The 22,327-nt window shown below is 50.4% G+C and overlaps 2 protein-coding genes across 10 annotated transcripts in view; one reads left to right on the top strand and one right to left on the bottom strand.

Annotated features, from left to right (window-relative positions):
* Positions 1-10,188, bottom strand: part of PPP1R12B (protein phosphatase 1 regulatory subunit 12B) — a 161,610-nt gene extending 151,422 nt beyond the window's left edge. For all 7 annotated transcript variants that reach the window (XM_055418903.2, XM_055418906.2, XM_055418907.2 and 4 more), the window contains exon 1: positions 9,805-10,188. In XM_055418903.2, coding sequence (XP_055274878.1) covers positions 9,805-10,089 — 285 coding nt within the window. In that variant the 5' untranslated portion in view covers positions 10,090-10,188. The remainder of the gene's footprint in view (positions 1-9,804) is intronic.
* A 2,975-nt stretch (positions 10,189-13,163) lies between these two features.
* On the top strand, positions 13,164-22,072 carry UBE2T (ubiquitin conjugating enzyme E2 T). Of its 3 annotated transcripts, none has more exons than XM_055418915.2 (7): positions 13,164-13,288; positions 18,045-18,194; positions 18,668-18,737; positions 20,487-20,592; positions 20,675-20,773; positions 20,881-20,958; positions 21,715-22,068. In XM_055418915.2, the coding sequence occupies exons 2-7, from the start codon at positions 18,086-18,088 to the stop codon at positions 21,838-21,840; spliced, it is 588 nt and encodes a 195-aa protein (XP_055274890.1). In that variant the 5' UTR covers positions 13,164-13,288; positions 18,045-18,085; the 3' UTR covers positions 21,841-22,068. The 3 variants fall into 3 exon arrangements, with proteins under 3 accessions (XP_055274890.1, XP_088701322.1, XP_055274891.1); XM_088845196.1 differs by having other exon boundaries at positions 13,189-13,288; positions 21,719-22,072; XM_055418916.2 differs by lacking the exon at positions 13,164-13,288 and having other exon boundaries at positions 18,051-18,320; positions 21,715-22,067.
* The last annotated feature ends 255 nt before the right edge of the window (positions 22,073-22,327 follow it).

The following is a 22,327-nucleotide window of genomic DNA, read 5'->3' as shown; positions in this document are numbered from 1 at the left end:
AAACAAGATTGGCCATGAGTTGACAACTTTTGAGAATTCACATACTACTCTTTTTGTATGCTGAAATATTTCAAAATTTAAAAGTTTAAAAAGAAAAAGAAAGTGGGTCACTAGACCAAAATTTCACAGGTGGAAGCCAGGTTTTGCCAGATACGCTGTGGACACTCAGAGCACGGCTGCAAAACAGTTTCCCAAACAGCCCCAGTATCATGATCTGTAAGGACAGTAAGAACAAGTCTTTTCTGAATCCTTATGTAACCCCCCCATAAGCACACTGCACACAGTACTGATTAGAAACTACACACAGATCAGTCTTCTATACTGAAAGCTAAGGCTTCCGTTTTCCAACTAACCTGACTTATGAGACAAACACAAACTCTACGTGCCTGATTAAACATCAAGTCCCCCAAATTTACTCAAATCGATTACAGTCTAAAATTTAAGAAAAAGACCTTAAATTATACATCAAAGGCAGAAAAGTAAATAAATTTAAAGCAAAAAAATAAAAAAGTCACCCATTTGAGCAAGCTTCAACTAGTAACGCAAATGAGGTTTCAATTCAGTTCCTTGCCCTAAGTGAGTTCTGGGTCAGGACCTTGCATCTGGACCTGGGACTTCCCTGGTGGCCCAAAGTTTAAGACTACCTGCTCCCACTCCAGGAGGCTCGTGTTAGAGCCCGAATTGAGAGGAACTAACATCTGGCGTCCCGCATGCTACAATGAGTAGCCAAAAAAAACTTTTTTTAACTTTTAAAATCTTGAAGATCTTTCTTCTGGTTTATTATTACTATTTGAGACACTACAGATTAATTAACAATTAACTTCCCTCTTCCACCATCTTTAGGAAAATAGGACTACATGAAACAGTGCCAAGTATTGATGAATGTGACGCTTCCCCACCAACCTCCGAGAGCCAGAAGGCTAGAACAGAAAACCGCTATGTAGCCAATTCCCCATCATGATTGATAATGGGAACCAGCTAGCATGCTCCAGTGTTCTTGCCTGGAGAATCCCAGGGAAGGGGGAGCCTGGTGGGCTTCCGTCTATGGGGTCACGCAGAGTCAGACACCACTGAAGTGACTTAGCAGCAGCAGCAGCATTCTCCAAATTCTATTTAGATTCTAAAACGTATCAATCGCTAAGTAACTTCTTGCACAGCGTCAGGCGCATTAATTCACTCAATAAGTAAGTGTGAAAGAACCAAGGACAGATGAAACAGTCTCTGGCGCGAATCTCCCCGTCACGGCCCCCACCCAGGCTGCCCTCCAGGGACGGTGCTCGTGAGTGCCACACGGGCAAAAGCAGGGCTGGGAATGAACAAGCTCAAGCAGCTGGCCCGCCCTTCAGTAACAGGAGCACAACCTTCTGCCTCTACTGCCGGGCTTAGCACCCTAACATACCCGTCACTCAGGAGTAACAAAGCCTCCGGAACTAACCAGAAACCAACATTTTGGGAGTCTTCTCAGATATCTTGGGCCCTAATTTTTCCCCTTCCAAAAGTCAACAGGAAAACTAAGTTATCCTTAATAGTAAAAACATGATACAATCTCCAAGGAAAGTCCTCAAAACATCTTCCCACTGAAACTGCTCTCTTAAAAATCATAAATGACCAAATCTAAGTTTCTTCCCCAGGCCTGCTCCTCTATTTCCTTTCACACTATTGACCGTGCATTCCTGAAACTCCTCAGTGTCACTGGGCTTTCCTGGCTCTCCTCTTGCTTCTGCAACAAAGAATCAAAACTCAGCAGCTTAAAAGTGTAGGTATTCATCTACAGATCTGGAGGACAGAAGCCTGAAGTCGGTCTCAGTGGCCAACACCCAGGTCTGGCAGGGCACGCTTGGGGGAGGCTCTTCAGAGCGCTCCATCCCGTGGCCTTTTCAGTGGCGAGAGGCTGCCCGCCGGCCTGGGCTGGAGAGCCCCCGAGACGCTCCTGCCTCTGGTTTCTGCCACCACCATCTCCTACGACTGACTCTTCTCCCACCTCCCCTTTCTAAAGACCCTGAAGATGACGCTGGGCTCACCTAGATAGCCCCAGACTCATCCTCCCATCGAAGACCCTAAGCGTAATCACCTTGCAAAGCTCCTTTCCCCTGGAAGGGAAGGCATCCGCAGGGTTCCAGGGTTAGGACAGGCCCAGCCCCGGGATCACTCCTCAGCCAACCACCCTGAGAGGCACGCCTGCCTCCTCCCTCCCAGCTGACTATGCCTTCTGCTTTTCTATATTTTCTCCCATCCTCTCCCACACTCATCGGTGTTCACCTCGACGCTTGTGTCCAAGTCTCATTTTACACGTGAAGAACTGGAGCCTAGACGGGGAGATGAGCAGCCCCGAGTCACACGGACGTGGACAGGATCCTCCTGCTTGGGGGTCTTCAGCGCTGCGGAGACCCGTGCCGGACTGAGTCCTCCTCCTGTCTGCACAAGGCAGCGGCCCGCTCAGGCGGGAGCTGGCATGCGACACTCCTCCCCGCTCTCCCAGCGGGCTGTGTGCGCCACTCGTTCTGAAATCCAGCTGCAGCTCCCTACTCCAAAGAGCTGACACTTCGGTTGTGCCACCGCTGCTGCCCAAACCCAAGGCTCTCCACCAAGGACTGCATGCTCTCGGACGCCACCCCTGCTCCCCCGCCGCCAACATTCCGCCCCCTTCCTGCCTCTCTCCCTGAACAGCCTTCCTCGCCCTCCACTTAGGAGTGAGTTACAGACCACGCCACTCTTAAAGGAACTGCCTTTTCACTTACCCATCTCCCAACCAGACCGAGTCACTTGCGGTCAGAAACCGCACCTAACCACAAACACACACAGCAGTCCCGCTCCATCCCTGGTGTCACTTTCTTCAGTTACTTGCCATCAGAAAATTCCAGACGTGAGCAATTCCCGAGTCTTAAATTGACCAACGTTCTCATACACTCTCCTGCCCACCGGCTCCACCCCACTCTGTCCAGCAGGCCCAGGCTGCCCACATGTCAGGGAGGAAAGACGGTACCACGGACCCTTGAGCTGTGCAGGTCTACTCAGAGCAGACTTTTCCCCATAAATAAATATTGCGGTGCCAGACAGGACCCAGGGGGGCTGACCCTGCAGATGTGGAGCCCTGGGGCCGGAGGACCGGCTATCAGGGGGCGTCAGCACCCCAACCCCGCTGGAGCACAGGCAGGCTCGGCACCATGGGGGCTTCAGGACTCGCCGTGGGCATGGTGGGCTGCTGTAGAGCTTCCTGCGTCAAATACACACACAGAGCACACGCTAGGACGGCACAGCGGTCAGACGGCAAAACCTCACTCTCAAAGCACACAGGGTGACACAGGAAAACGGCTACCATGGGGCTCAGGAGGCACAGCGCGTGACACTAATTCGCTGTACAAATACAGTCTTCACACAGATAAACTCAATATAAGAAACAACTGAAAAAAAAAAACCTGAAAGAAATACATTGAAATGGTAGTGGTATTTATCTCAGAGTAGCCTGATTTGCCAACAAAGGTCCATCTAGTCAAGGCTATAGTTTTTCCAGTGGTCACGTATGGATGTGAAAGTTGGACTGTGAAGTAAGCTGAGCACTGAAGAATTGATGCTTTTGAACTGTGGTGCTGGAGAAGACTCTTGAGAGTCCCCTGGACAGCAAGGAGATCCAACCAGTCCATCCTAAAGGAGACCAGTCCTGGGTGTTCATTGGAGGGACTGATGCTAAAGCTGAACTCCAATACTCTGGCCACCTCATGCAAAGAGCTGACTCATTGGAAAAGACCCTGATGCTGGGAGGGATTGGAGGCAGGAGGAGACGGGGACGACAGAGAATGAGATGGCTGGATGGCATCACCGACTCGATGGACATGAGTTTGAGTGAACTCCGGGAGTTGGTGATGGTCAGGGAGGCCTGGCGTGCTGTGATTCATGGGGTCACAAAGAGTCGGACACGACTGAGCGACTGAACTGAACTGAGCCTGATTTTAAGTTGCTTCTACCTTCCCCTCCTGTTTTCCACCCAGTTTTACAATGAGCAGTACAGTGTAGCAAGAGGCTCACAACATAAAGTTGAGAACAGGGATCTGACCGTCCAACTGCCTCAGCATAAATAAACCGCAACTTCGGCACTCACTACCTGTGCAACCCGGGCAGAGGGTCCAATTCCCCATCTCTGTAGGGTCCAGAAAATGACAAAGTACCTACCTCATGAGTTGTCCATATACTCATGAGTTAATAGATTAGAAGAACTTAGAACAGGCCCCGGCTCAGAGTAAATACCATTCAAGTGGGAGCTCCTATTACTACTTTTACCAGCTACAGCTGCTGCCACTGTGATTAAAGATTACAAGATATTCTTACTAGTATTAAGACTGTCATTGAAAGCTACTCACCACTGCATAACTACTAACATGGCTTTTTTAAAAATGACATCAAGTTCTGGTAAGGACGGGAAGCAGTGTTTATGGTGGCTTTATTCATTATTACCAAAACATGAAATAATCAAAACGTCCTTCACCTGGTGGACAGACAACAAACTGAGGTGCGTCTGTACAGTGGGACACCTCTCCGCAAAAAGACCAGCGTGCTGCAGACACACACAACAACACAGGGACCCTCCACACATCACAGCCGAGGAACGCAGCCCGATTCAGAGGCCCATAGCGCACCCCCCCCCACCCCGTTCGACCTGTGATTCCCCAACTGGAACGCTGATGGAGGTCCGGGGTGGGGTGGGGCCCACAGGTGTTCCCGACCATGATGAAGGCGGTGGCTACACAACAGCCTGTGCCTGCCGTAACTCAGACGGCAGCTAAATAACTCAGCTATTTAACACACAGCTACACACAGACTATAAACATGTACATTTTACACTGGAAAGATGAAAATAAGCAAGGACTTAATTGTAATTTAACAAGACCCGTCCAACCCTCTGCCTTTAACAGAACGATGCTTCATCTACACACAACGACAGCTCAGTTACTGTAAAATACAGAGAAGATTCTGAAGCCGACATCACAGCAGACAGCTCCTTCACCAGACTTCAAGCAGGGGGACAAAAATTTGGCTAAGGAGCAAATAAAAGGTGGTGGTTAGACAACTTGTGTCTGCACTCCCCCAGCTCTCCCACCTCCCAATCAGTTCAGTTCAGTTGCTCAGTCGTGTCCAACTCTTTGCGACCCCATGAATCACAGTACGCCAGGCCTCCCTGTCCATCACCAACTCCCGGAGTTCACTCAAACTCACGTCCATCGAGTCGGTGATGCCATCCAGCCATCTCATTCTCTGTCGTCCCCTTCTCCTCCTGCTCCCAATCCTTCCCAGCATCAGTCTTTTCCAGTGAGTCAACTCGTCACATGAGGTGGCCAAAGTATTGGAGTTTCAGCTTTAGCATCAGTATTTACCAAGACATGTCCAACCCTCTGCCTTTTAACAGAACGATGCTTCATCTACACACAACGACAGCTTGGTTACTGTAAAATACAGAGAAGATTCTGAAGCCGACATCACAGCAGACAGCTCCTTCACCAGATTTCAAGCAGGGGGACAAAAATCTGGCTAAGGAGCAAATAAAAGGTGGTGGTTAGACAACTTGTGTCTGCACTCCCCCGGCTTTCCCATCTCCCAATAAACCACCATAAAAATAAGGCTCATTTTCAAATCTAGCTTTGAAGTCCATGATGGCATCACGACTGGAGACAAGACTGGGAAGGCAAGGCCAGGTGGCCTCCTATGAAGCAAGCTGAGAGGGCAGCGACCAGAATGACTCAGCAGGCATGCTCCAGACCCACGGTGATGAAAACACCGACAGACTCTCTTATTCCCAGATCACCTTGGGCCCTAAGAATGAGCAGAACTCACCAATACACTGGGTAAGTCACTTCACACGGGAGCCATAAGAGAAATAAAGAATGAGTTGGAATGAAAGAGAAAAGGTGAAGAAGACAACTTTTATCCTAATTACAAAGTAAATCATGGGGATGTAATGACAGGACAATGACTGTGCTCAAAAATACTGCAGCGGAAGTTTGAAAGTTGCCAAGAAAAGTAAAAGTTCTCATCGCAAGGGAAAGAACGAACTCTGCCTGACGACTAGAAGCAGAGGTTGTGCACGTGAAACTGACACAGTGTTAAACGTCAACCACGGGACAGCGTGGGGGCCCAGGGTTAAGAATCCGCCTGCCGACACAGGGGACATGGGCTGGACCCCCGGCCCGGGAAGATCCCACATGCCACGGGGCAACCAAGCCTGTGGGCCCCAACTACTGAGCCCGCACCACCCTGGAGCCTGGGGCCCCAGAACAGATGCCACCGTGACGAGGAGCAGGACCCGCTTGCTGCGACTAGAGAAAGCCCGAACAGTAATGAAGACCCCACACAGCCATAAACTAAAAAACGAAACACGGGTGGCTTCCATGAGGCGCTTAAACTCCTCAATGTAAAAAAAGAACACACATTTTACTTTAGTGTACAAATCGCACACAGACAGACCACCTGGAACCGAAGTGAAGGCGTCTCACCTCTGCCTTCTCTGTCTCACTGAACAGAAACTGCTCTGCCTTTCTTCCTTCCCTCACCTATCCCCACCTAGTCTCTTCAGGGAAACAGACCCCTCTCATTCCCCTCAGGACACGGGCAGACTGAGGCAGCTCCAGAATGACGGAGGCCACTAGGCGCTGAATCCCCGTCTGGGGTGACCCTGAGGCGCAAACATGGACGCTGAGACCACCAAGAAACCAACCTGAACTTGACTCAGGTGCAGCACCCTTCTAGCTTTCTCGGCGTCCTCCAGATGAAGGCTGGTCTTGAGCACAGAACCGTGAGGACCAGCCTCAGTGCCCTCCCCACACCCGCAGACACAAGCGCCGACAGAATGCATTCTGGAGGAAGGGCAGGCACCCATTTTGACAAAGCCCAGAAAACCTTTCCAAAATCAAGCGGCTGCCTCTCAGCAGCCCAGTGATTTGGCTGACGCAGGTCGCCCAGTCTGTACCTGGCTCTAGAGGACCCCAGAGCACAGCGCTGAGGACGCGAGACAGGCACTAATAAAAGCCTCACCACATAAACCAGGGAACAGAAAACGGCGAAGTACCAGCCCGCGCTGGATTGTAAGCCCAACAATACAGACACGAACGAAACGGGACTTCCCGTGAGCAAGCACGCTCTTCCAAGGGCTATGTAACTCATCAACACCCTGTTCTTTGACGACTCTGCACACACACCAAATCTTACTTGCCCACGTCTAGTTGGTATGCATCAGTTTCCAAGCCTTTCACCAGAGCAGGTCTAACCTTCCAGGTCTATTTCAAGCATTATTAGCAGGCGCCCTGGAACTTATCCTTGATTCAAGCACCTCCTGGCAGAAGCAAAGGCTGCCAAGAAAGAACGGTCTAAGTCAAAAGCAGGGTCAAGGCACCGCGCCCTGAAATACAAATCGCCTACTGTAACCTTGAGGGAGAAGAGGGATCATCCAGTGATGTCTGCTGGGGTTTCTCCCCGCCAGCCCAGAGGCCGTGGCCAGAACGCAGCCAGCAGCAATCATCCTGATGATTCACACCACACTTGCAGGCCCGTGGCTATTCTAGCTAAGTGATTCAGGTGAGCATACCACTCTCCATTCCACAGGAGGACAGGCGCTCAGACACCTGATGGCCGTTCAGCCACTGGCAGTTCCAGCCTCACGTTTCGAAAACACCCTTTTAGGTACCTTAAGAGTTCTTCAGGCCTTGGAGAAACACACTGTAACTCTGTGGAAACTGACTAGGAAAAGAGTTCCTGAGCCAATAAAGGCCCCGTCCTGATTCAAAACAAAGAGACCGTCTGTTTCCCCTCAAATCTTCAAGCACAGTCTGTGGCTGAAATGTGTCAAGTGTTGAGTACACCTGGTCAGCTCAACTCACCAGGAGCCCTGTAAGTAGGGAGCAATATCGTAAAGTGTTTGCAGGCGTTGAGAAAATTCCACGGCTGTCACCTCCTCCCTCTCCTAGTTTAGGAGATCACAGAACGTGAACATTATAGTAACGGAGAGAAGCTGCCAGTCACGACCTAGGGGCGTAATTAACAGGGAAAGAGAGACTCCAAGAGGCCCAGTCTCAGGGAAAGGGGTCAGAAGGGTGGTTTCCTGGTGTGGGAAGAACTACCAGGAGGGGCCTCACACTGCGTGCTGGGCTCAGGGCGCTGCGAGAGTGCGTGTGGTCAAGGCCGAACTCAGCGGGCAGAGGCACCTTAAAAGAAACAGGGCCACTGATTATACTCAGAAAACTGCCTCAATAAAGAACAGGTGCGCTACAAATGGCTATTCCTCTATCCTCTAGGATCCCTTCAAGTGGACCTCCCAAATACATCTGAAAAGTAAAAACGCACCCTCTCAAAAAGCTCAGAAATTTAAAATGCACACGGCCCTCTTAGCGTCCATCTTATACATATTCAGCTCCTTACTACATGAAATATAAAGCTCTGGAGTTTAAATCTGAAAAATCCACACCTAAAGGCAATTTCTCTCTCTTCTAATCCCATACAAGCAGCAATTTTCTGAGCTTCAGATTCATTACCTATAGAAAGTTATTATATCAGTAACAAACACCTACCTCAAAGGATCACTGCTGAGACTCACATGCAGTGAGACATAAAATAATTTTTAAACAGAATTTATAAACATTATACAAATGTTTTTTGGGCTGCAGATGGTGACTGCAGCCATGAAATTAAAAGACACTTGCTCCTTGGAAGAAAAGCTATGACCAACGTAGACAGCATATTAGAAAGCAGAGACATTACTTTGTCAACAAAGGTCCCTCTAGTCAAAGCTATGGTTTTTCCACTAGTCATGCATGGGTGTGAGACTTGGACTATAAAGAAAGCTGAGTGCGAAAGAACTGATGCTTTTGAACTGTGGTGTTGGAGAAGACTCTTGAGAATCCCTTGGACTGCAAGGAGATCCAACCATCAATCCTAAAGGATATCAGTGCTGAATATTCATTGGAAGGACTGCTGCTGAAACTCCAATACTCTGGCCACCTCATGTGAAGAACTGACTCATTTGAAAAGATCCTGACGCTGGGAAAGATTGAGGGCAGGAGGAGAAGGGGACGACAGAGGATAAGATGGTTGGATGGCATCACCGACATGAGTTTGAGTGAACTCCGGGAGTTGGTGACGGACAGGGAGGCCTGGCGTGCTGCAGTCTATGGGGTCGCAAAGAGCTGGACACGACTGAGCGGACTGAACTGAACTGGCTGCTCTCTGAGGTGGGGCACTGCTCTGAGTGTGAAAACACGGACACAAGCAGGGTAAAAAGAGGGTCCTTTCATCTGAAAGAAAGGACTGGAAACATGGTGAGGATGCACATTAAGCTCCTGGCTAGTGTGTTCAGAGAAGTGACATGACGCAAGCTTGAATTATTATTTAGAAGTGCATTCTCACGCCAACGCATCCACTTGCACAGACAGCACAAGAAGGAAATCAAGAAGGATTAAAAGTGGGTGTCCAGCTCCCGGCCCCCTGAAATAACTGAAGTCCCACGTGGAGAGGGGGGGTGCAGTTAATCCTGACAGTGACACAGAACCCTGGGCATGAGATGGGCGCAGCGAGCACACACGGGCCGTGGCCCGGCTGGGGCGCGTCATTCCCGCGGGGCTGTCGGGGCGCGGGAGGCCGGCTCCCCGCGAGCATCAGGCCAGGGGACCGGGCGGGTGGCCTGCCGCCGGCGCGCCCGAGGTCCGCGCTGCCGCGGGCTGGGCCCGGGGTCCACCTTCGCCCACCCGAGGGCGCGCGGACCCAGCCCGCTCTCGGGAGCGCGGCAGGCCGGCCCCGCGAGGGCACCGGGCGGCGGCGCGGGCCCACCTGGTGCAGGGCGGTCAGGCCGTCCACGTTGGCCGTGTCCACGTCGGCGCCCCGGGCCAGGAGCCGCCGCACTTCGTCGGCGTCCCCGCTGGAGCAGGCGGCCAGGAACACAGCGCCGTCCTCGAAGCGGACCCGCGGGCCCCCGCGCCGAGCCTGCGGCCCCGCGCCCGGCCGCTCGGCGGACTCCTGCTCAGTCGGCGAGCCCCGCCAGCGCCGCAGCTGCTCGGCCCGCCGCGCCCGCGCCGACTCGGCCCGCTTCCCGCCCAAGTGCTCCAGCTCGGCCATTGCCGCCGCCGCCCCGGGCCGCCGCCGCAGAGCGCCTCAGCCGGGAGCGGAGGGCGGAGTCCCGCGCGCAGCCATCTTTACTGCTCCGCCGCCAGCACACCCCCGCGGCCTCAGCACGCAGGCGCGGCGGAGCCCCGAGGCATCACGGGACTTGTAGTAGGAGACCCTCGCGCGCCCCACCACTCCGGGCGCGCCGGGGACCGACCGGAACTTCAATTCCCTGGATGCATCCGGAAAGAGGCGGGGTCCGGAGGCTCCCGGCCTGGCCGCGGACGCGCGGGGTCACCTCTGCCCCGAAGGCGGGAGCTGTCCGCGGCCCGAGTGACCTCAGTGCGCTTGTTGGAAGCCGTAGTTTATTCTTGTTCTGACTTCCAGCTAATCCCTGCTCCCTAATTATAACGTCAGTCTTTTGAAGTGGAAAAAGAGCCGGTAATTATTCTTGCTTTCTATTGGGAAAAACTGGACTGAAAGTACTCGAAATTCTCGAACCACTGCCCCGGTTGTAAACCGAGAGTTTTATTAACGTTGTAACTTAGAACGCGTTAACAAAGAGCCCTGAAAAGACCCTGGAAAGGATCCTCGCAGTTTATAGTGGGAATCAACAATCTGTGTATGACTTGAGAAGTTTTTCAAAATTTAAGTCATCTAAGTTTTTCCCTGAAACATCTTCCCCCTACAGCTCTCTGAAGGTCAGCTGCTCAGTCGTTTCCGACTCTTTGCGACCCCATGGACTGCGGCACGCCAGGCCTCCCTGTCCATCACCAACTCCCGGAGCTTGATCAAACTCTGAAAGTAAACTTACACAATAAACCTATACAGTTGTTTACTATCATTAAACAAACATGATAGTCTGTATTTCCTAAATATGGTAAAGAAAATAATACTGATAGTTTATATACAAGTGAACAAGTCCTGACAGTCCTGTATAAGTAAAACATAATTCTTGTTTTTCTTCCAGTGTTACTGAGATATAATTGACATTCAGCATGTATAAGTTTAAAGTGTGCAGCATAATGACATATACATCATAAGATAATGACCGCAGTAAGCATGGGTCATCACATACTGATACCAAATAAAACAATATATACTTTGTGATGAGAACTCCCAAGATTTACTCTTTTTAACTTTCATATGTAGCACAGGGAAGTGTTAATTATATTTCTCATGTTGGAGATTATATCCCTGTGTGTGCGCGCGCTCACGCAGGCAGCGCGCAGTCACTCAGTCGTGTAGGGCTCTTTGTGACCCCTGGGCTGTAATTATGTAATCACTTATCTGATAACTGGAACTGGCACCTCTTGACCACCTTCCTGCAGTTCCCCCAGGTCTGGTAACCACAGATCTGTCCTCTTTCTCTATAAAGATCTTTTCTTAGTTGAAGTAGGATTAAGATACAAACTGCATCAGTTCCTGCTGCACAGCACAGTGGCATCACAAAACGATCCCCACAATTTTGTACCTTTAAATGTGCTGAGTGTGCCAGTTATGATACACATATATCAGGAACTTTTTATTAAATAATCATTTCCCACAGTTGAATAAACTACAAATTAGTGTGTGTATGTCTTTGTGTGCGCGTGCGCGTGCATACGCTCAGTTATGTCCGACTCTTTGTGACCCCATGGACTGCAGCCCTCCAGGCTCCTCTGTCCATGGAAATTTTCAGGCAAGACTACTGGAGTGGGTAGCCATTTCCTACTCCAGGGGATCTTCCCAGGGATCCAACCCGAGTCTCTTGCATTTCTTGAACTGGCAGGTGGACTCCTTACCACTAGTCAACCTGGGAAGCCCATACTCCATTTTTTAAAGCAAAGACACCTGTACAGTTTATGAAAAATTTTCAGCATGGCCTCTGTTCTCGCCAGGTAACATACCTCCCTCTGGTGGACAAATAGAGACTGTACATTTAGCCCATGGAACTCTTTCTTTTCCGTTATCCCGTTTTTTGTTTGGTTCCCAAAACTACAGGTCTTTGCTTAGTTCATCATACCATCTTCTCCTTTCCACCAGAGTTAGCACAGTGCCTGGTTCATCCAAAGGACATCTTAAAGATTTCCAGGCTTCCCTGGTAGCTGAGCTGGTAAAGAATCCGCCTGCCATGCAAGAGAACCCAGTTCAATTTCTGGGTCGGGAAGATCCCCTGGAGAAGGGAGCGGCTACCCACTCCAGTATTCTTGGGCTTCCCTGGTGGCTGAGCTAGCAAAGACTCAGCCCGCAATGCGGGAGACCTGGGTTCAATCCCTGGGTTGGGAAGATCTCCTGGAGAAGGGAGCGGCTACCCACTCCAGTATTCTGGCCTGGAGGGCTACAGTCCGCGGGTGGCAAAGAGTCGGACACGACTGAGCGACTGAGCACAGCACGAGCACAGCACATTCTCAGAAAACCACCGGAGGAAGGAATTAATTGCAGTTCCGAAGACAGAACAGCGATTGCGACACAATTACAGTTGAGGTGGAGAGCAAGGAACGATATTGAAGAGATCAAAACATAAAGTATCAGTAGTAAGATAGGCAGCCAACTGCAGCGTTAAGTCGGAAAACGCGCCCCACAGTGAGTGGGTGCTGACAGGAAGGTGCGGACCGACAGCCGCCTGGCCAGGAACCGGACTCCCGTGTGGTTCGCGGCCCGCGGGAGGCCCCGGGAGCACCGCGGCCTGCGGGGCCGAGAGGACGGCCGCGCCGCGGCCCCCCGGAACCACGGCTACTGAACGCCGGTCTGGGCCGGAAGCACAAGTCCCGCCTGGACCGCCCGTGGGGTCAGGAGGCCCGGCCGCTCCTCCCGCGGCCGAGCCGGGGGCGTGGCGGGCGCGGCCCGAGCGCGGCGGCCGGCCGCCCCCAGTCGGAACCGGCTCCGAGCGTCCGGCTCCCCGGGCCCTCGGGGCTGACGGTGCTGAGGCGGCAGCCGCGGCGCGCGAACTCCCGCTCGGCAGCCCGCCCCCGCACGGAGCCGCGCGGGTCCTCCCAGCGCGCCGCCGGCGAGCCAAGGTCGCGCCGGTCCCCGCGAGGCGCGCTGGCCTGCAACGCGCGTGGGCGGGGCCCGCCAGGAGCCCGGCCAATCGGAGGCTGCGGGCCGCCCGGGCGGCGCTGCGGACCAATCACAGCCTCCCGCGCGGAAGGCGGGGCGAGGCAGCGGCCGGGCTCGCGCAGGCGCGCTGCCGCTGCTCGGGGCCGTTGCAGCGCGAGGAGCGACCGCGCAGGTGAGAGAGGCCGCGGCGGGCGTCCACGGGCGGTGTGGGGGACTGCGGCGCTTTCTTTCTGCCTGACTGCGGAGCCTCCTCTTCTCCGAGCGTCGGCTGTAGAACGGACGCTCTGCACGTCTTGGCAACGCTGCCGGCGCGCTGCCCGGCCCGGCCCGCGTCCCACGGCCGCCCCGGCGGTCTCCCAGCCGCCACGCCCACCTGCTGCTGCCGGCACCCCTCCCCCGACGTTTTATTCATTGTGTGATTTGTTTTACTGCCCTTGATTCCCAGTACCTGCTTACTGAGGGAGCAGTGAGGGTCAGGGTATGAATGGTGCTCAGTCGCTCAGCCGTGTCTGATTCTTTGCCGCCCCATGGGCTGTAGCCCGCCAGGCTCCTCCGTACGTGGGATTCTCCAGGCAAGAATACGGGAGTGAGTTGCCATGCCCTCCTCCAGGGGATCTTCCCGACCCACGGAGCCAAGCAGCGTCTCCTGGGACTCCTGGATTGGCAAGAGGATTCTTTACTAGGAACGCCACAGTATATAAAAGTAGTTAGTGCTGTCTATGGGGTCACACAGAGTCGGACACGACTGAAGTGACTTAGCAGCAGCAGCAGTGACCTAGTTAAATAACTAGATCCCAGAGATGATGGTCCTAAAAATGTGGATAAAGAAATTTGGAATAATTTACATGAATGTCTGTTGTAGTGTTAAATCAATTCTATTTAACATACTAATTTACCTGTTCAGTTGAGTTCAGTCGCTTAGTCGTGTCTGACTCTTTGCGACCCCATGAACCACAGCACGCCAGGCCTCCCTGTCCATCACCAACTCCCGGAGTTCACTCAAACTCATGTCCATCGAGTCGGTGATGCCATCCAGCCATCTCATTCTCTGTCGTCCCCTTCTCCTCCCGTCCCCAATCCCTCCCAGCATCAGACTCTTTTCCAGTAAGTCAACTCGTCGCATGAGGTGGCCAAAATATTGGAGTTTTAGCTTTAGCATTAGTCCTTCCAGTGAACACCCAGGACTGATCTCCTTTAGGATGGACTGGTTGGATCTCCTTGCAGTCCAAGGGACTCTCAAGAGTCTTCTCCAGCACCACAGTTCAAAAGCATCAATTCTTCGGCGATCAGCTTTCGTCACAGTCCAACTCTCACATCCATACATGACCACGGGAAAAACCATTGCCTTGACTAGACGGACCTCGGTTGGCAAAGTAATGTCTCTGCTTTTTAATATGCTATCTAGGTTGGTCATAACTTTCCTTCCAAGGAGTAAGCGTCTTTTAATTTCATGGCTGCAGTCAGCATCTGCAGTGATTTTGGAGACCCAAAAAATAAAGTCTGACACTGTTTCCACTGTTTCCCCACCTGCTTCCCATGAAGTGATGGGACCAGATGCCATGATCTTTGTTTTCTGAATGTTGAGCTTCAAGCCAACCTTTTCACTCTCCTCTTTCACTTTCATCAAGAGGCTTTTTAGTTCCTCATCACTTTCTGCCATAAGGGTGGTGTCATCTGCATATCTGAGGTTATTGATATTTCTCCCAGCAATCTTGATTCCAGCTTGTGCTTCTTCCAGCCCAGCGTTCCTCATGATGTACTCTGCATATAAGTTAAATAAGCAGGGTGACAATATACAACCTTGACGTACTCCTTTTCCTATTTGGAACCAGTCTGTTGTTCCATATCCAGTTCTAACTGTTGCTTCCTGATCTGCATACAGGTTCCTCAAGAGGCAGGTCAGGTGATCTGGTATTCCCATCTCTTTCAGAATGTTCCACAGTTTATTGTGATCCACACAGTCAAAGGCTTTGGCATAGTCAATGAAGCAGAAATAGATGTTTTTCTGAAACTCTCTTGCTTTCTCCATGATCCAGCGGATGTTGGCAATTTGATCTTTGGTGCCTCTGCCTTTTCTAAAACCAGCTTGAACATCTGGAAGTTCACGGTTCACATATTGCTGAAGCCTGGCTTGGAGAATTTTGAGCATGACTTTACTAGCGTGTGAGATGAGTGCAATTGTCCGGTAGTTTGAGCATTCTTTGGCATTGCCTTTCTTTGGGATTGGAATGAAGACTGACCTTTTCCAGTCCTGTGGCCACTGCTGAGTTTTCCAAATTTGCTGGCATATTGAGTGCAGCACTTTCACAGCTTCATCTTTCAGGATTTAAAATAGTTCAATTGGAATTCCATCACCTCCACTAGCTTTGTTCGTAGTGATGCTCTCTAAGGCCCACTTGACTTCACATTCCAAGATGTCTGGCTTCAGGTGAGTGATCACACCATCATGATTATCTTGGTCGTGAAGATCTTTTTTGTACGGTTCTTGTGTGTATTCTTGCCACCTCTTCTTAATATCTTCTGCTTCTGTTAGGTCCATAGCATTTCTGTCCTTTATCGAGCCCATTTTTGCATGAAATGTTCCCTTGATATCTCTAATTTTCTTGAAGAGATCTCTTGTTTTTCCTATTCTGTTGTTTTCCTCTATTTCTTTGCATTGATCACTGAGGAAGGCTTTCTTATCTCTCCTTGCTATTCTTTGAAACTCTGCATTCAGATGCTTATATCTTTCTTTTTCTCCTTTGCTTTTCGCTTCTCTTCTTTTCACAGCTATTTGTAAGGCCTCCTGAGACAGCCATTTTGCTTTTTTGCATTTCTTTTCCATGGGGATGGTCTTGGTCCCTGTCTCCTGTACAATGTCACGAACCTCCATCCGTAGTTCATCAGGCACTCTGTTTGCCTGTAGTATTGCTAATTCTGGGACTTCCTTGGTGGCTCAGTGGTAAAGAATTCGCCTGCCAATTCAGGAGATGCAGGTTCCCATCATCTCTGGGTCAGGAAGATCCCCTGGAGGAGGGCATGACAACCCACTCCAATATTCTTGCCTGGAGAGTTCCACGGACAGAGGAGCCTGTGGGCTGCAGTCCATGGGGTCACACAGAGTCAGACACGACTGAAGTGACTTAGCATGCAGCACGCACATGTGAGTGCATGTCTGGATTCTTAGTTCTATTCATTTGACCTGTCTGTCCTTAGGCCAGGACCATCCAGTCTTGACGACTGCAGTTTTGTAGTAAGTTTTGAAATCAGAAAATGAGTCCTCCAACTTTGTTCCTCTTTTTCATGATTCTTTTGACTATTCTGGCTCCCCTGCATTTCCATATGCATTTTTAGATCTGTGTCAATTTCTGCAAAAAATAAGAGAGAGGACACTGGGAGCTCTGATGGGGTCCTGTTGAATCTATGTCAGCTTGCGGAGTGTTGCCATCTTAAAACCCATGGATATGAGATGTCGTTCCATCTATTTAGATAGTCTTTGATTTCTTTCAACGTTTTATGGTTTTCAAAGTATAGACTTTGTACCTTTTGTTGAATTTATTCCTAAATATTTGTGTTGATGTTATTGTGAATTGTTTTCTTTTTTATTGAAATACATGGTCCTGCATTAGTTTCTGGTGAATAGCAAAGTGGCTCAGTGATACAGGCATATGCATATATGTATCTATTTCTCGTAATAGATTATTACAAGATGCTGAATATAGTTCCCTGTGCTCTAAATTAAGTCCTTACTTTATATATATGTTTATATATAAAGAGTTGGATGCACCTTAGCAACTGAAGAGCAAAGCAGAGGGGGACTTGTACCAGTTGACCAATGAAACATATTTAGTATGACGTCAACAGGGAAAAGATGGACTTTTCAATAAATGGGACTAGGACAATTGGTTTTTCATACAAGGAGAAAAACTCAGACTTGGACCCCTACTCACAGTATACACACAGATTGATTACTAGTGGATTGAAAATATCTAACTTTGGGGGTAAGGAAATTTTCACACACGAAACTGTAAGTGTAAAAGATGTGTTTGTCAAAAATGCCATGAATGCAGTGCAGAGGTGGTGGCAGACTGAGAGGCAGTGTTTGTGACTTTCCCACAGAGGGAGGCAGCCGGAGGGGAAGGGGGCTAGAGAAGGGGGCCTTGCTTTGGATGAGCAGGGAGACGGCGAGTGTATTTGCTGATGGGCAGAAGGAAAGACGATTGGAGACACCAGAGAAAGAAATTGATGGAGTGGAAGCTCTGAAGAGCTGAGAAATATGTGGATTCCAAACCACGTGGAGAAAACCTCAGGCCTTGAAGCAGTGTTTATAAACCTCTGGTTGGAGCACTGCCTGTCCCTGGGTTTCTATGCTTTGTCCCCCTCACAACTGGTGCTTGACCATCAGCTTCTCTGCTTGGCCCCTGAGGACGCGTGGGGAGCAAAACTAGACCCACACTAATTAATGCCTCAGTAATTAGTGACTTTATCAGTGGAGAAAGACATTAATTTAAAGCACGCAGTGTTTTGTTTGTGGACTTCCCTGGTGGCTTAGAGGGTAAAGCATCCGCTTGCAATGCAGGAGACCTGGGTTCAGTCCCTGGGTCGGGAAGATCCCCTGGAGAAGGAAATGGCAACCCACTCTAGTATTCTTGCCTGGAAGATCCCACAGATGGAGGAGCCTGGTGGGCTACAGTCCATGGGACCGCAGAGTCGGACATGACTGAGCGACTTCACTTTAGAACTTTAGTGTTTTGTTTGTAGAAACTTTGCATTGTTTTATACTTTATTTTTAAAATGTGTTTGCTTGAATAGATAGCACAAGGGAAATGGAGAAAACTCAAGACTCCCTCCTCAGAATAGCAAGCAGTGTGAGAGCTGTGTCTGTCCTTCAGTGAATTGAGACCGGTACTAAAAACTCACCCTTCTGCGGGCGCCCCTCTTCTCCCCAGGGATCCCAGCCAGTGTGACCTGGGTGCTTCTGCGTGAGGTTATGCAGAGAACATCACGTCTGAAGAGAGAGCTGAGCCTGCTGGCCGCGGAGCCGCCCCCGGGCATCACGTGCTGGCAGGACGGGGACCAGGCGGGAGACCTGCGAGCGCGTGGGTGTCGCCCCAGCCCTTGGGTCTCCACCCTGTTGACAGCTGTGCTGAGATGTGAATACCGTGTGTTCCTCTGAGTTAGGGCACGAGTACATCTGCCTGCCTCATTTGTTCCGTTTATGAAAGGTCTCCATGACGTTTCTTCTTTGGCCTTTTACCCCACCTCTTGCTGATTTACGTCCAAGACCTGGGCATCAGCTCTGAAGCAGTTCAGCACCTTTACGTATCCATGAGGCCAGCCCAGGCTGCACATGATCGGAACACAGCCGGCCTCCCCAGCAGAGCAGCCAGTGTTTGTGGTCTATGGCCAGATCTCCCACGTAGTCCTTGACACCAGCCTAGGCTGGTACCTTGTGGCGGGGTCTCGTCAAACCCTGAGAGAGCTGTCCCAGACCCAGCATCTCCGTCAGGACCAGGTGGTATGCTGCCTCAGGTCACCCAGTTACCTCTTCACTTTTTCTTTTTCTTTCAAGAGATACTAGGTGGAGCCAACACACCTTATGAAAAAGGTGTTTTCAAGCTGGAAGTTCACATTCCAGAGAGGTCAGTGTGAATTCTATTTACATTTCCAGGCTAACCCAGTTACTGGAAGACAGCAATATGGTAGCATGTTGAGCATAGGACTTACAGGACCTGGATCTTAGTCCTAATCTTATCAGGACTTCCTGTGACCTCTAGCATGTTATCTTTGGAGTTCAATCTCTTTCTCTTAACACTGGGCTAGATCACATCTAACACCACCACCCCAACCCCCAGCCCAGGTTTACCGTGGAAGTAACACACACGTAGCACTGTGGTAACACACACATAGCACTGTGGTAACACATAACATTGTAGTAACACAACATTGTGGTAACACACACACACCATTGCAGTCACACACACATAACACTGTGGTAACACACAACATTGTAGTAACACAACATTGTGGTAACACGCACACACCATTGCAGTAACACACACACACCATTGCAGTAACACACACATAGCACTGTGGTAACACATAACATTGTGGTAACACGCACACACCATTGCAGTAACACACACATAACACTGTGGTAACACATAACATTGTGGTAACACATAACATTGTGGTAACACATAACATTGTGGTAACACGCACACACCATTGCAGTCACACACACATAGCACTGTGGTAACACACAACATTGTGGTAACACAACATTGTGGTAACACGCACACACCATTGCGGTCACACACATAGCACTGTGGTAACACACAACATTGTGGTAACACAACATTGTGGTAACACGCACACACCATTGCGGTCACACACATAGCACTGTGGTAACACACAACATTGTGGTAACACAACATTGTGGTAACACGCACACACCACTGCGGTCACACAGCACTGTGGTAACACACAACATTGTGGTAACACAACATTGTGGTAACACACACATAGCACTGTGGTAACACACATAGCACTGTGGTAACACAACATTGTGGTAACACGCACACACCACTGCGGTCACACACACATAAACTGACCACTTAAACCCTGTGTAAGTGCATAGTTTTGAGGCATTGGATGCACTCTCATTTTCATCCGGCCACCCCACCCCAGCCATCGCAAGAACTTTTTCATTTTCCCAAACTAGTATCCCACAGCCCTTTGACACCAGCTCTCTGTCCCCTCCCAGTCCCCAGTGGGCCCCATTCCCTCTGCCTCTGTGTAAAGGCCCCGTTCGTGCAGGTCTGCTGTAAGACTCTCATCAGGGGGCGATGGTTGTAGTTTGTGGTTTGTAGACACCTGTTCACAGGCCAGGTTTGTTACAAGTCCCAAGAGAAGCAGGTCAGTAATCCCAGGGATGTCAGTTCTGAAACACTTCTGAAACACACGGGGTTTTCCAAGGTATGTGTCTCACCAGAGCAAGAGTAATCAGGTTGAGTGTGTAAATCAGAATTGGGCCCTGTTTTTCAAAATCCACCTGTAAAAAAACTGCAGCCAAGACTGAGGAAATCTGAGTGGTAGATGGGACTGAGGAATAATTTTGGTTTTTTTCATGGGTGTACTGACAGTTTTGCAGCTCTGTAGGAGAGGGACCTTATTCTTAGGAGATCATGCTGAAGTATTTCAAGGGCTAGGGACTTGATCCAGGTGATGGGTAAAAGGGTTTTCAGTACTGTAAATTTTCATCATAAAAATTGGGGGAGAACAAAGGTTTGTCTCTCAAAGGTTGCTGTCCTAATTAGTCATCAGCAGCTGTTTATAATATCAGAAGCAATATTCCAGTGAAACTTCCCTGTCCTCCTGTGCTGTCAAAGGTACCCATTTGAACCTCCTCAGATCCGATTTCTGACTCCAATCTATCACCCCAACATCGACTCTGCTGGACGGATTTGTCTAGACGTTCTCAAGTTGCCACCAAAAGTAAGTGGCGGGGGCACGGTTGACCCTCTAGCCTCATGTGAATGGAGAAGCACATTCTTAGAGCTGCTGTCTGTCTGTCTAGGGTGCCTGGAGACCATCCCTCAACATTGCAACCCTGCTGACTTCTGTTCAGCAGCTCATGGCCGAGCCCAACCCAGATGACCCGCTCATGGCTGACATCGTAAGTGCTCACTTTCCCCATGTCCCACTCGCTGTCCACGAGGGTTGCATGGCGGCTGGAGCTTACAAGTCTCTTCTCTCTCCATTGACTCTCTGCTTCCGTCTTAGTCCTCAGAGTTTAAATACAACAAGCCAGTCTTCCTCAAGAACGCCAGGGAGTGGACAGAGAAGCATGCGCGGCAGAAGGTGGGATGCCTGGCAGCTCTGACTTTGCTCCTGCCTCTCGTCTGTTACATGTGAATGTGTCTGTATACGTACAAGACTTTATTACATGTGCCAAGTCCGTGCTTTACCCAAGGGTGGCTGGTTGATCTTCTCCTGCAACCTTCCTTGTAATCATTCAGCAGATAGATAGCTCAGCCAGTAGGAGCGCGGGTTTCTAGGAGCCACCATCCACTGAGGACCACCAGGCCGCTGGGGTCTTTGCAGGACTCGGGGAGGGGCAGGGGTGTGGGAGAGAAGGGAGTAGATGTGGAGGGAGGGAGGAGCCACGCCCCCAGTTTACATCGATAGTTCCCTCACTTAATAAAGGAAAGACTTCAGGAGCAGAGGTGATGATGAGCACACGCGGGTCTGCTAAGCCGTCCCCTCCTTGAGACAGAGTCACGTAGCCGTTAGTCAGTAGGGAGAAGAATTAACAGATAAACGGCACAGGGGATGGGAGCTGCTTTGGAGAGAATGTCTGGGAGGAGGCAGTGAGGCCCCAAGAGAATGTTTGTTGTGAACCGTGTTCCATGTGAACCATGTTTGGTGTGAACCTGGGAGAAGTTAGGTGTGAACCGTGTTCCATGTGAACCCAGGAGGCGTTTGGTGTGAACTGCGTTCAGTGTGAACCTGGGAGAAGTTCGGTGTGAACCGTGTTGCATGTGAACCCAGGAGGCGTTTGGTGTGAACCGTGTTCGGTGTGAACCGTGCTGTGCTTTCCCATCTGCTCCTTCTCAGGCAGACGAGGAATGGACGCCTGGCAGCAGCTCCGAGGCAGGTGGCTCAGAGGGGCCCCACGCGGCACAGAAGAGGAGAGCTGGGCAGCTGAGTGGTGGTGGGAAGAGGTTCTGCCCTGATGTGTAGGGACTGTCCTGGGCCAGCTTTGCCTGGATGGTCCAGTTTGCCTGCATTTCTGGAATGTTCTCTGTGTATCTGATGCTGTGATCAGTTTTGTTTCCTGTGAAACAGACCTGTATATTCATGTGCTCTGCTCTGCATTGATTCTATGAGAGTTATTTTATTTACCTTGTGCATATGGATTTTAAAACTTGTAAGCCTGAAAAATAAATAGTCATTTAATGTTGAATATGTGTTTATCCTGAATGTGTGGCAGCAAACTGGCCAGAGAGCTGTTCAGAAGGAGTGTTACGATATTTGGAAGAGTCCTTTATTTTGCCAACCTACCAGCATCCCTCAGGACACTGAGGATGGACATGTGTCTAAAGGAGATTTAGAGAGAATTTGGTGCCCGCCATGCTTTCAGGATTCTAGGTTCCAGATGTCTTAACGTGGTGCAGGGAAAAGGTCATCACCCTTCTGTGAGTGTTGCTTGCAGCCTTTACTCTGTGGC

Source organism: Moschus berezovskii, chromosome 17, assembly GCF_049115385.1.
Source record: "Moschus berezovskii isolate FMDL1 chromosome 17, NW_MosBer_1.0, whole genome shotgun sequence".
In the NCBI taxonomy this organism is placed as follows: domain Eukaryota; kingdom Metazoa; phylum Chordata; class Mammalia; order Artiodactyla; family Moschidae; genus Moschus; species Moschus berezovskii.
Note: the sequence above shows the minus strand (reverse complement) of the source record. Positions and strands in the feature narration are given on the sequence as shown.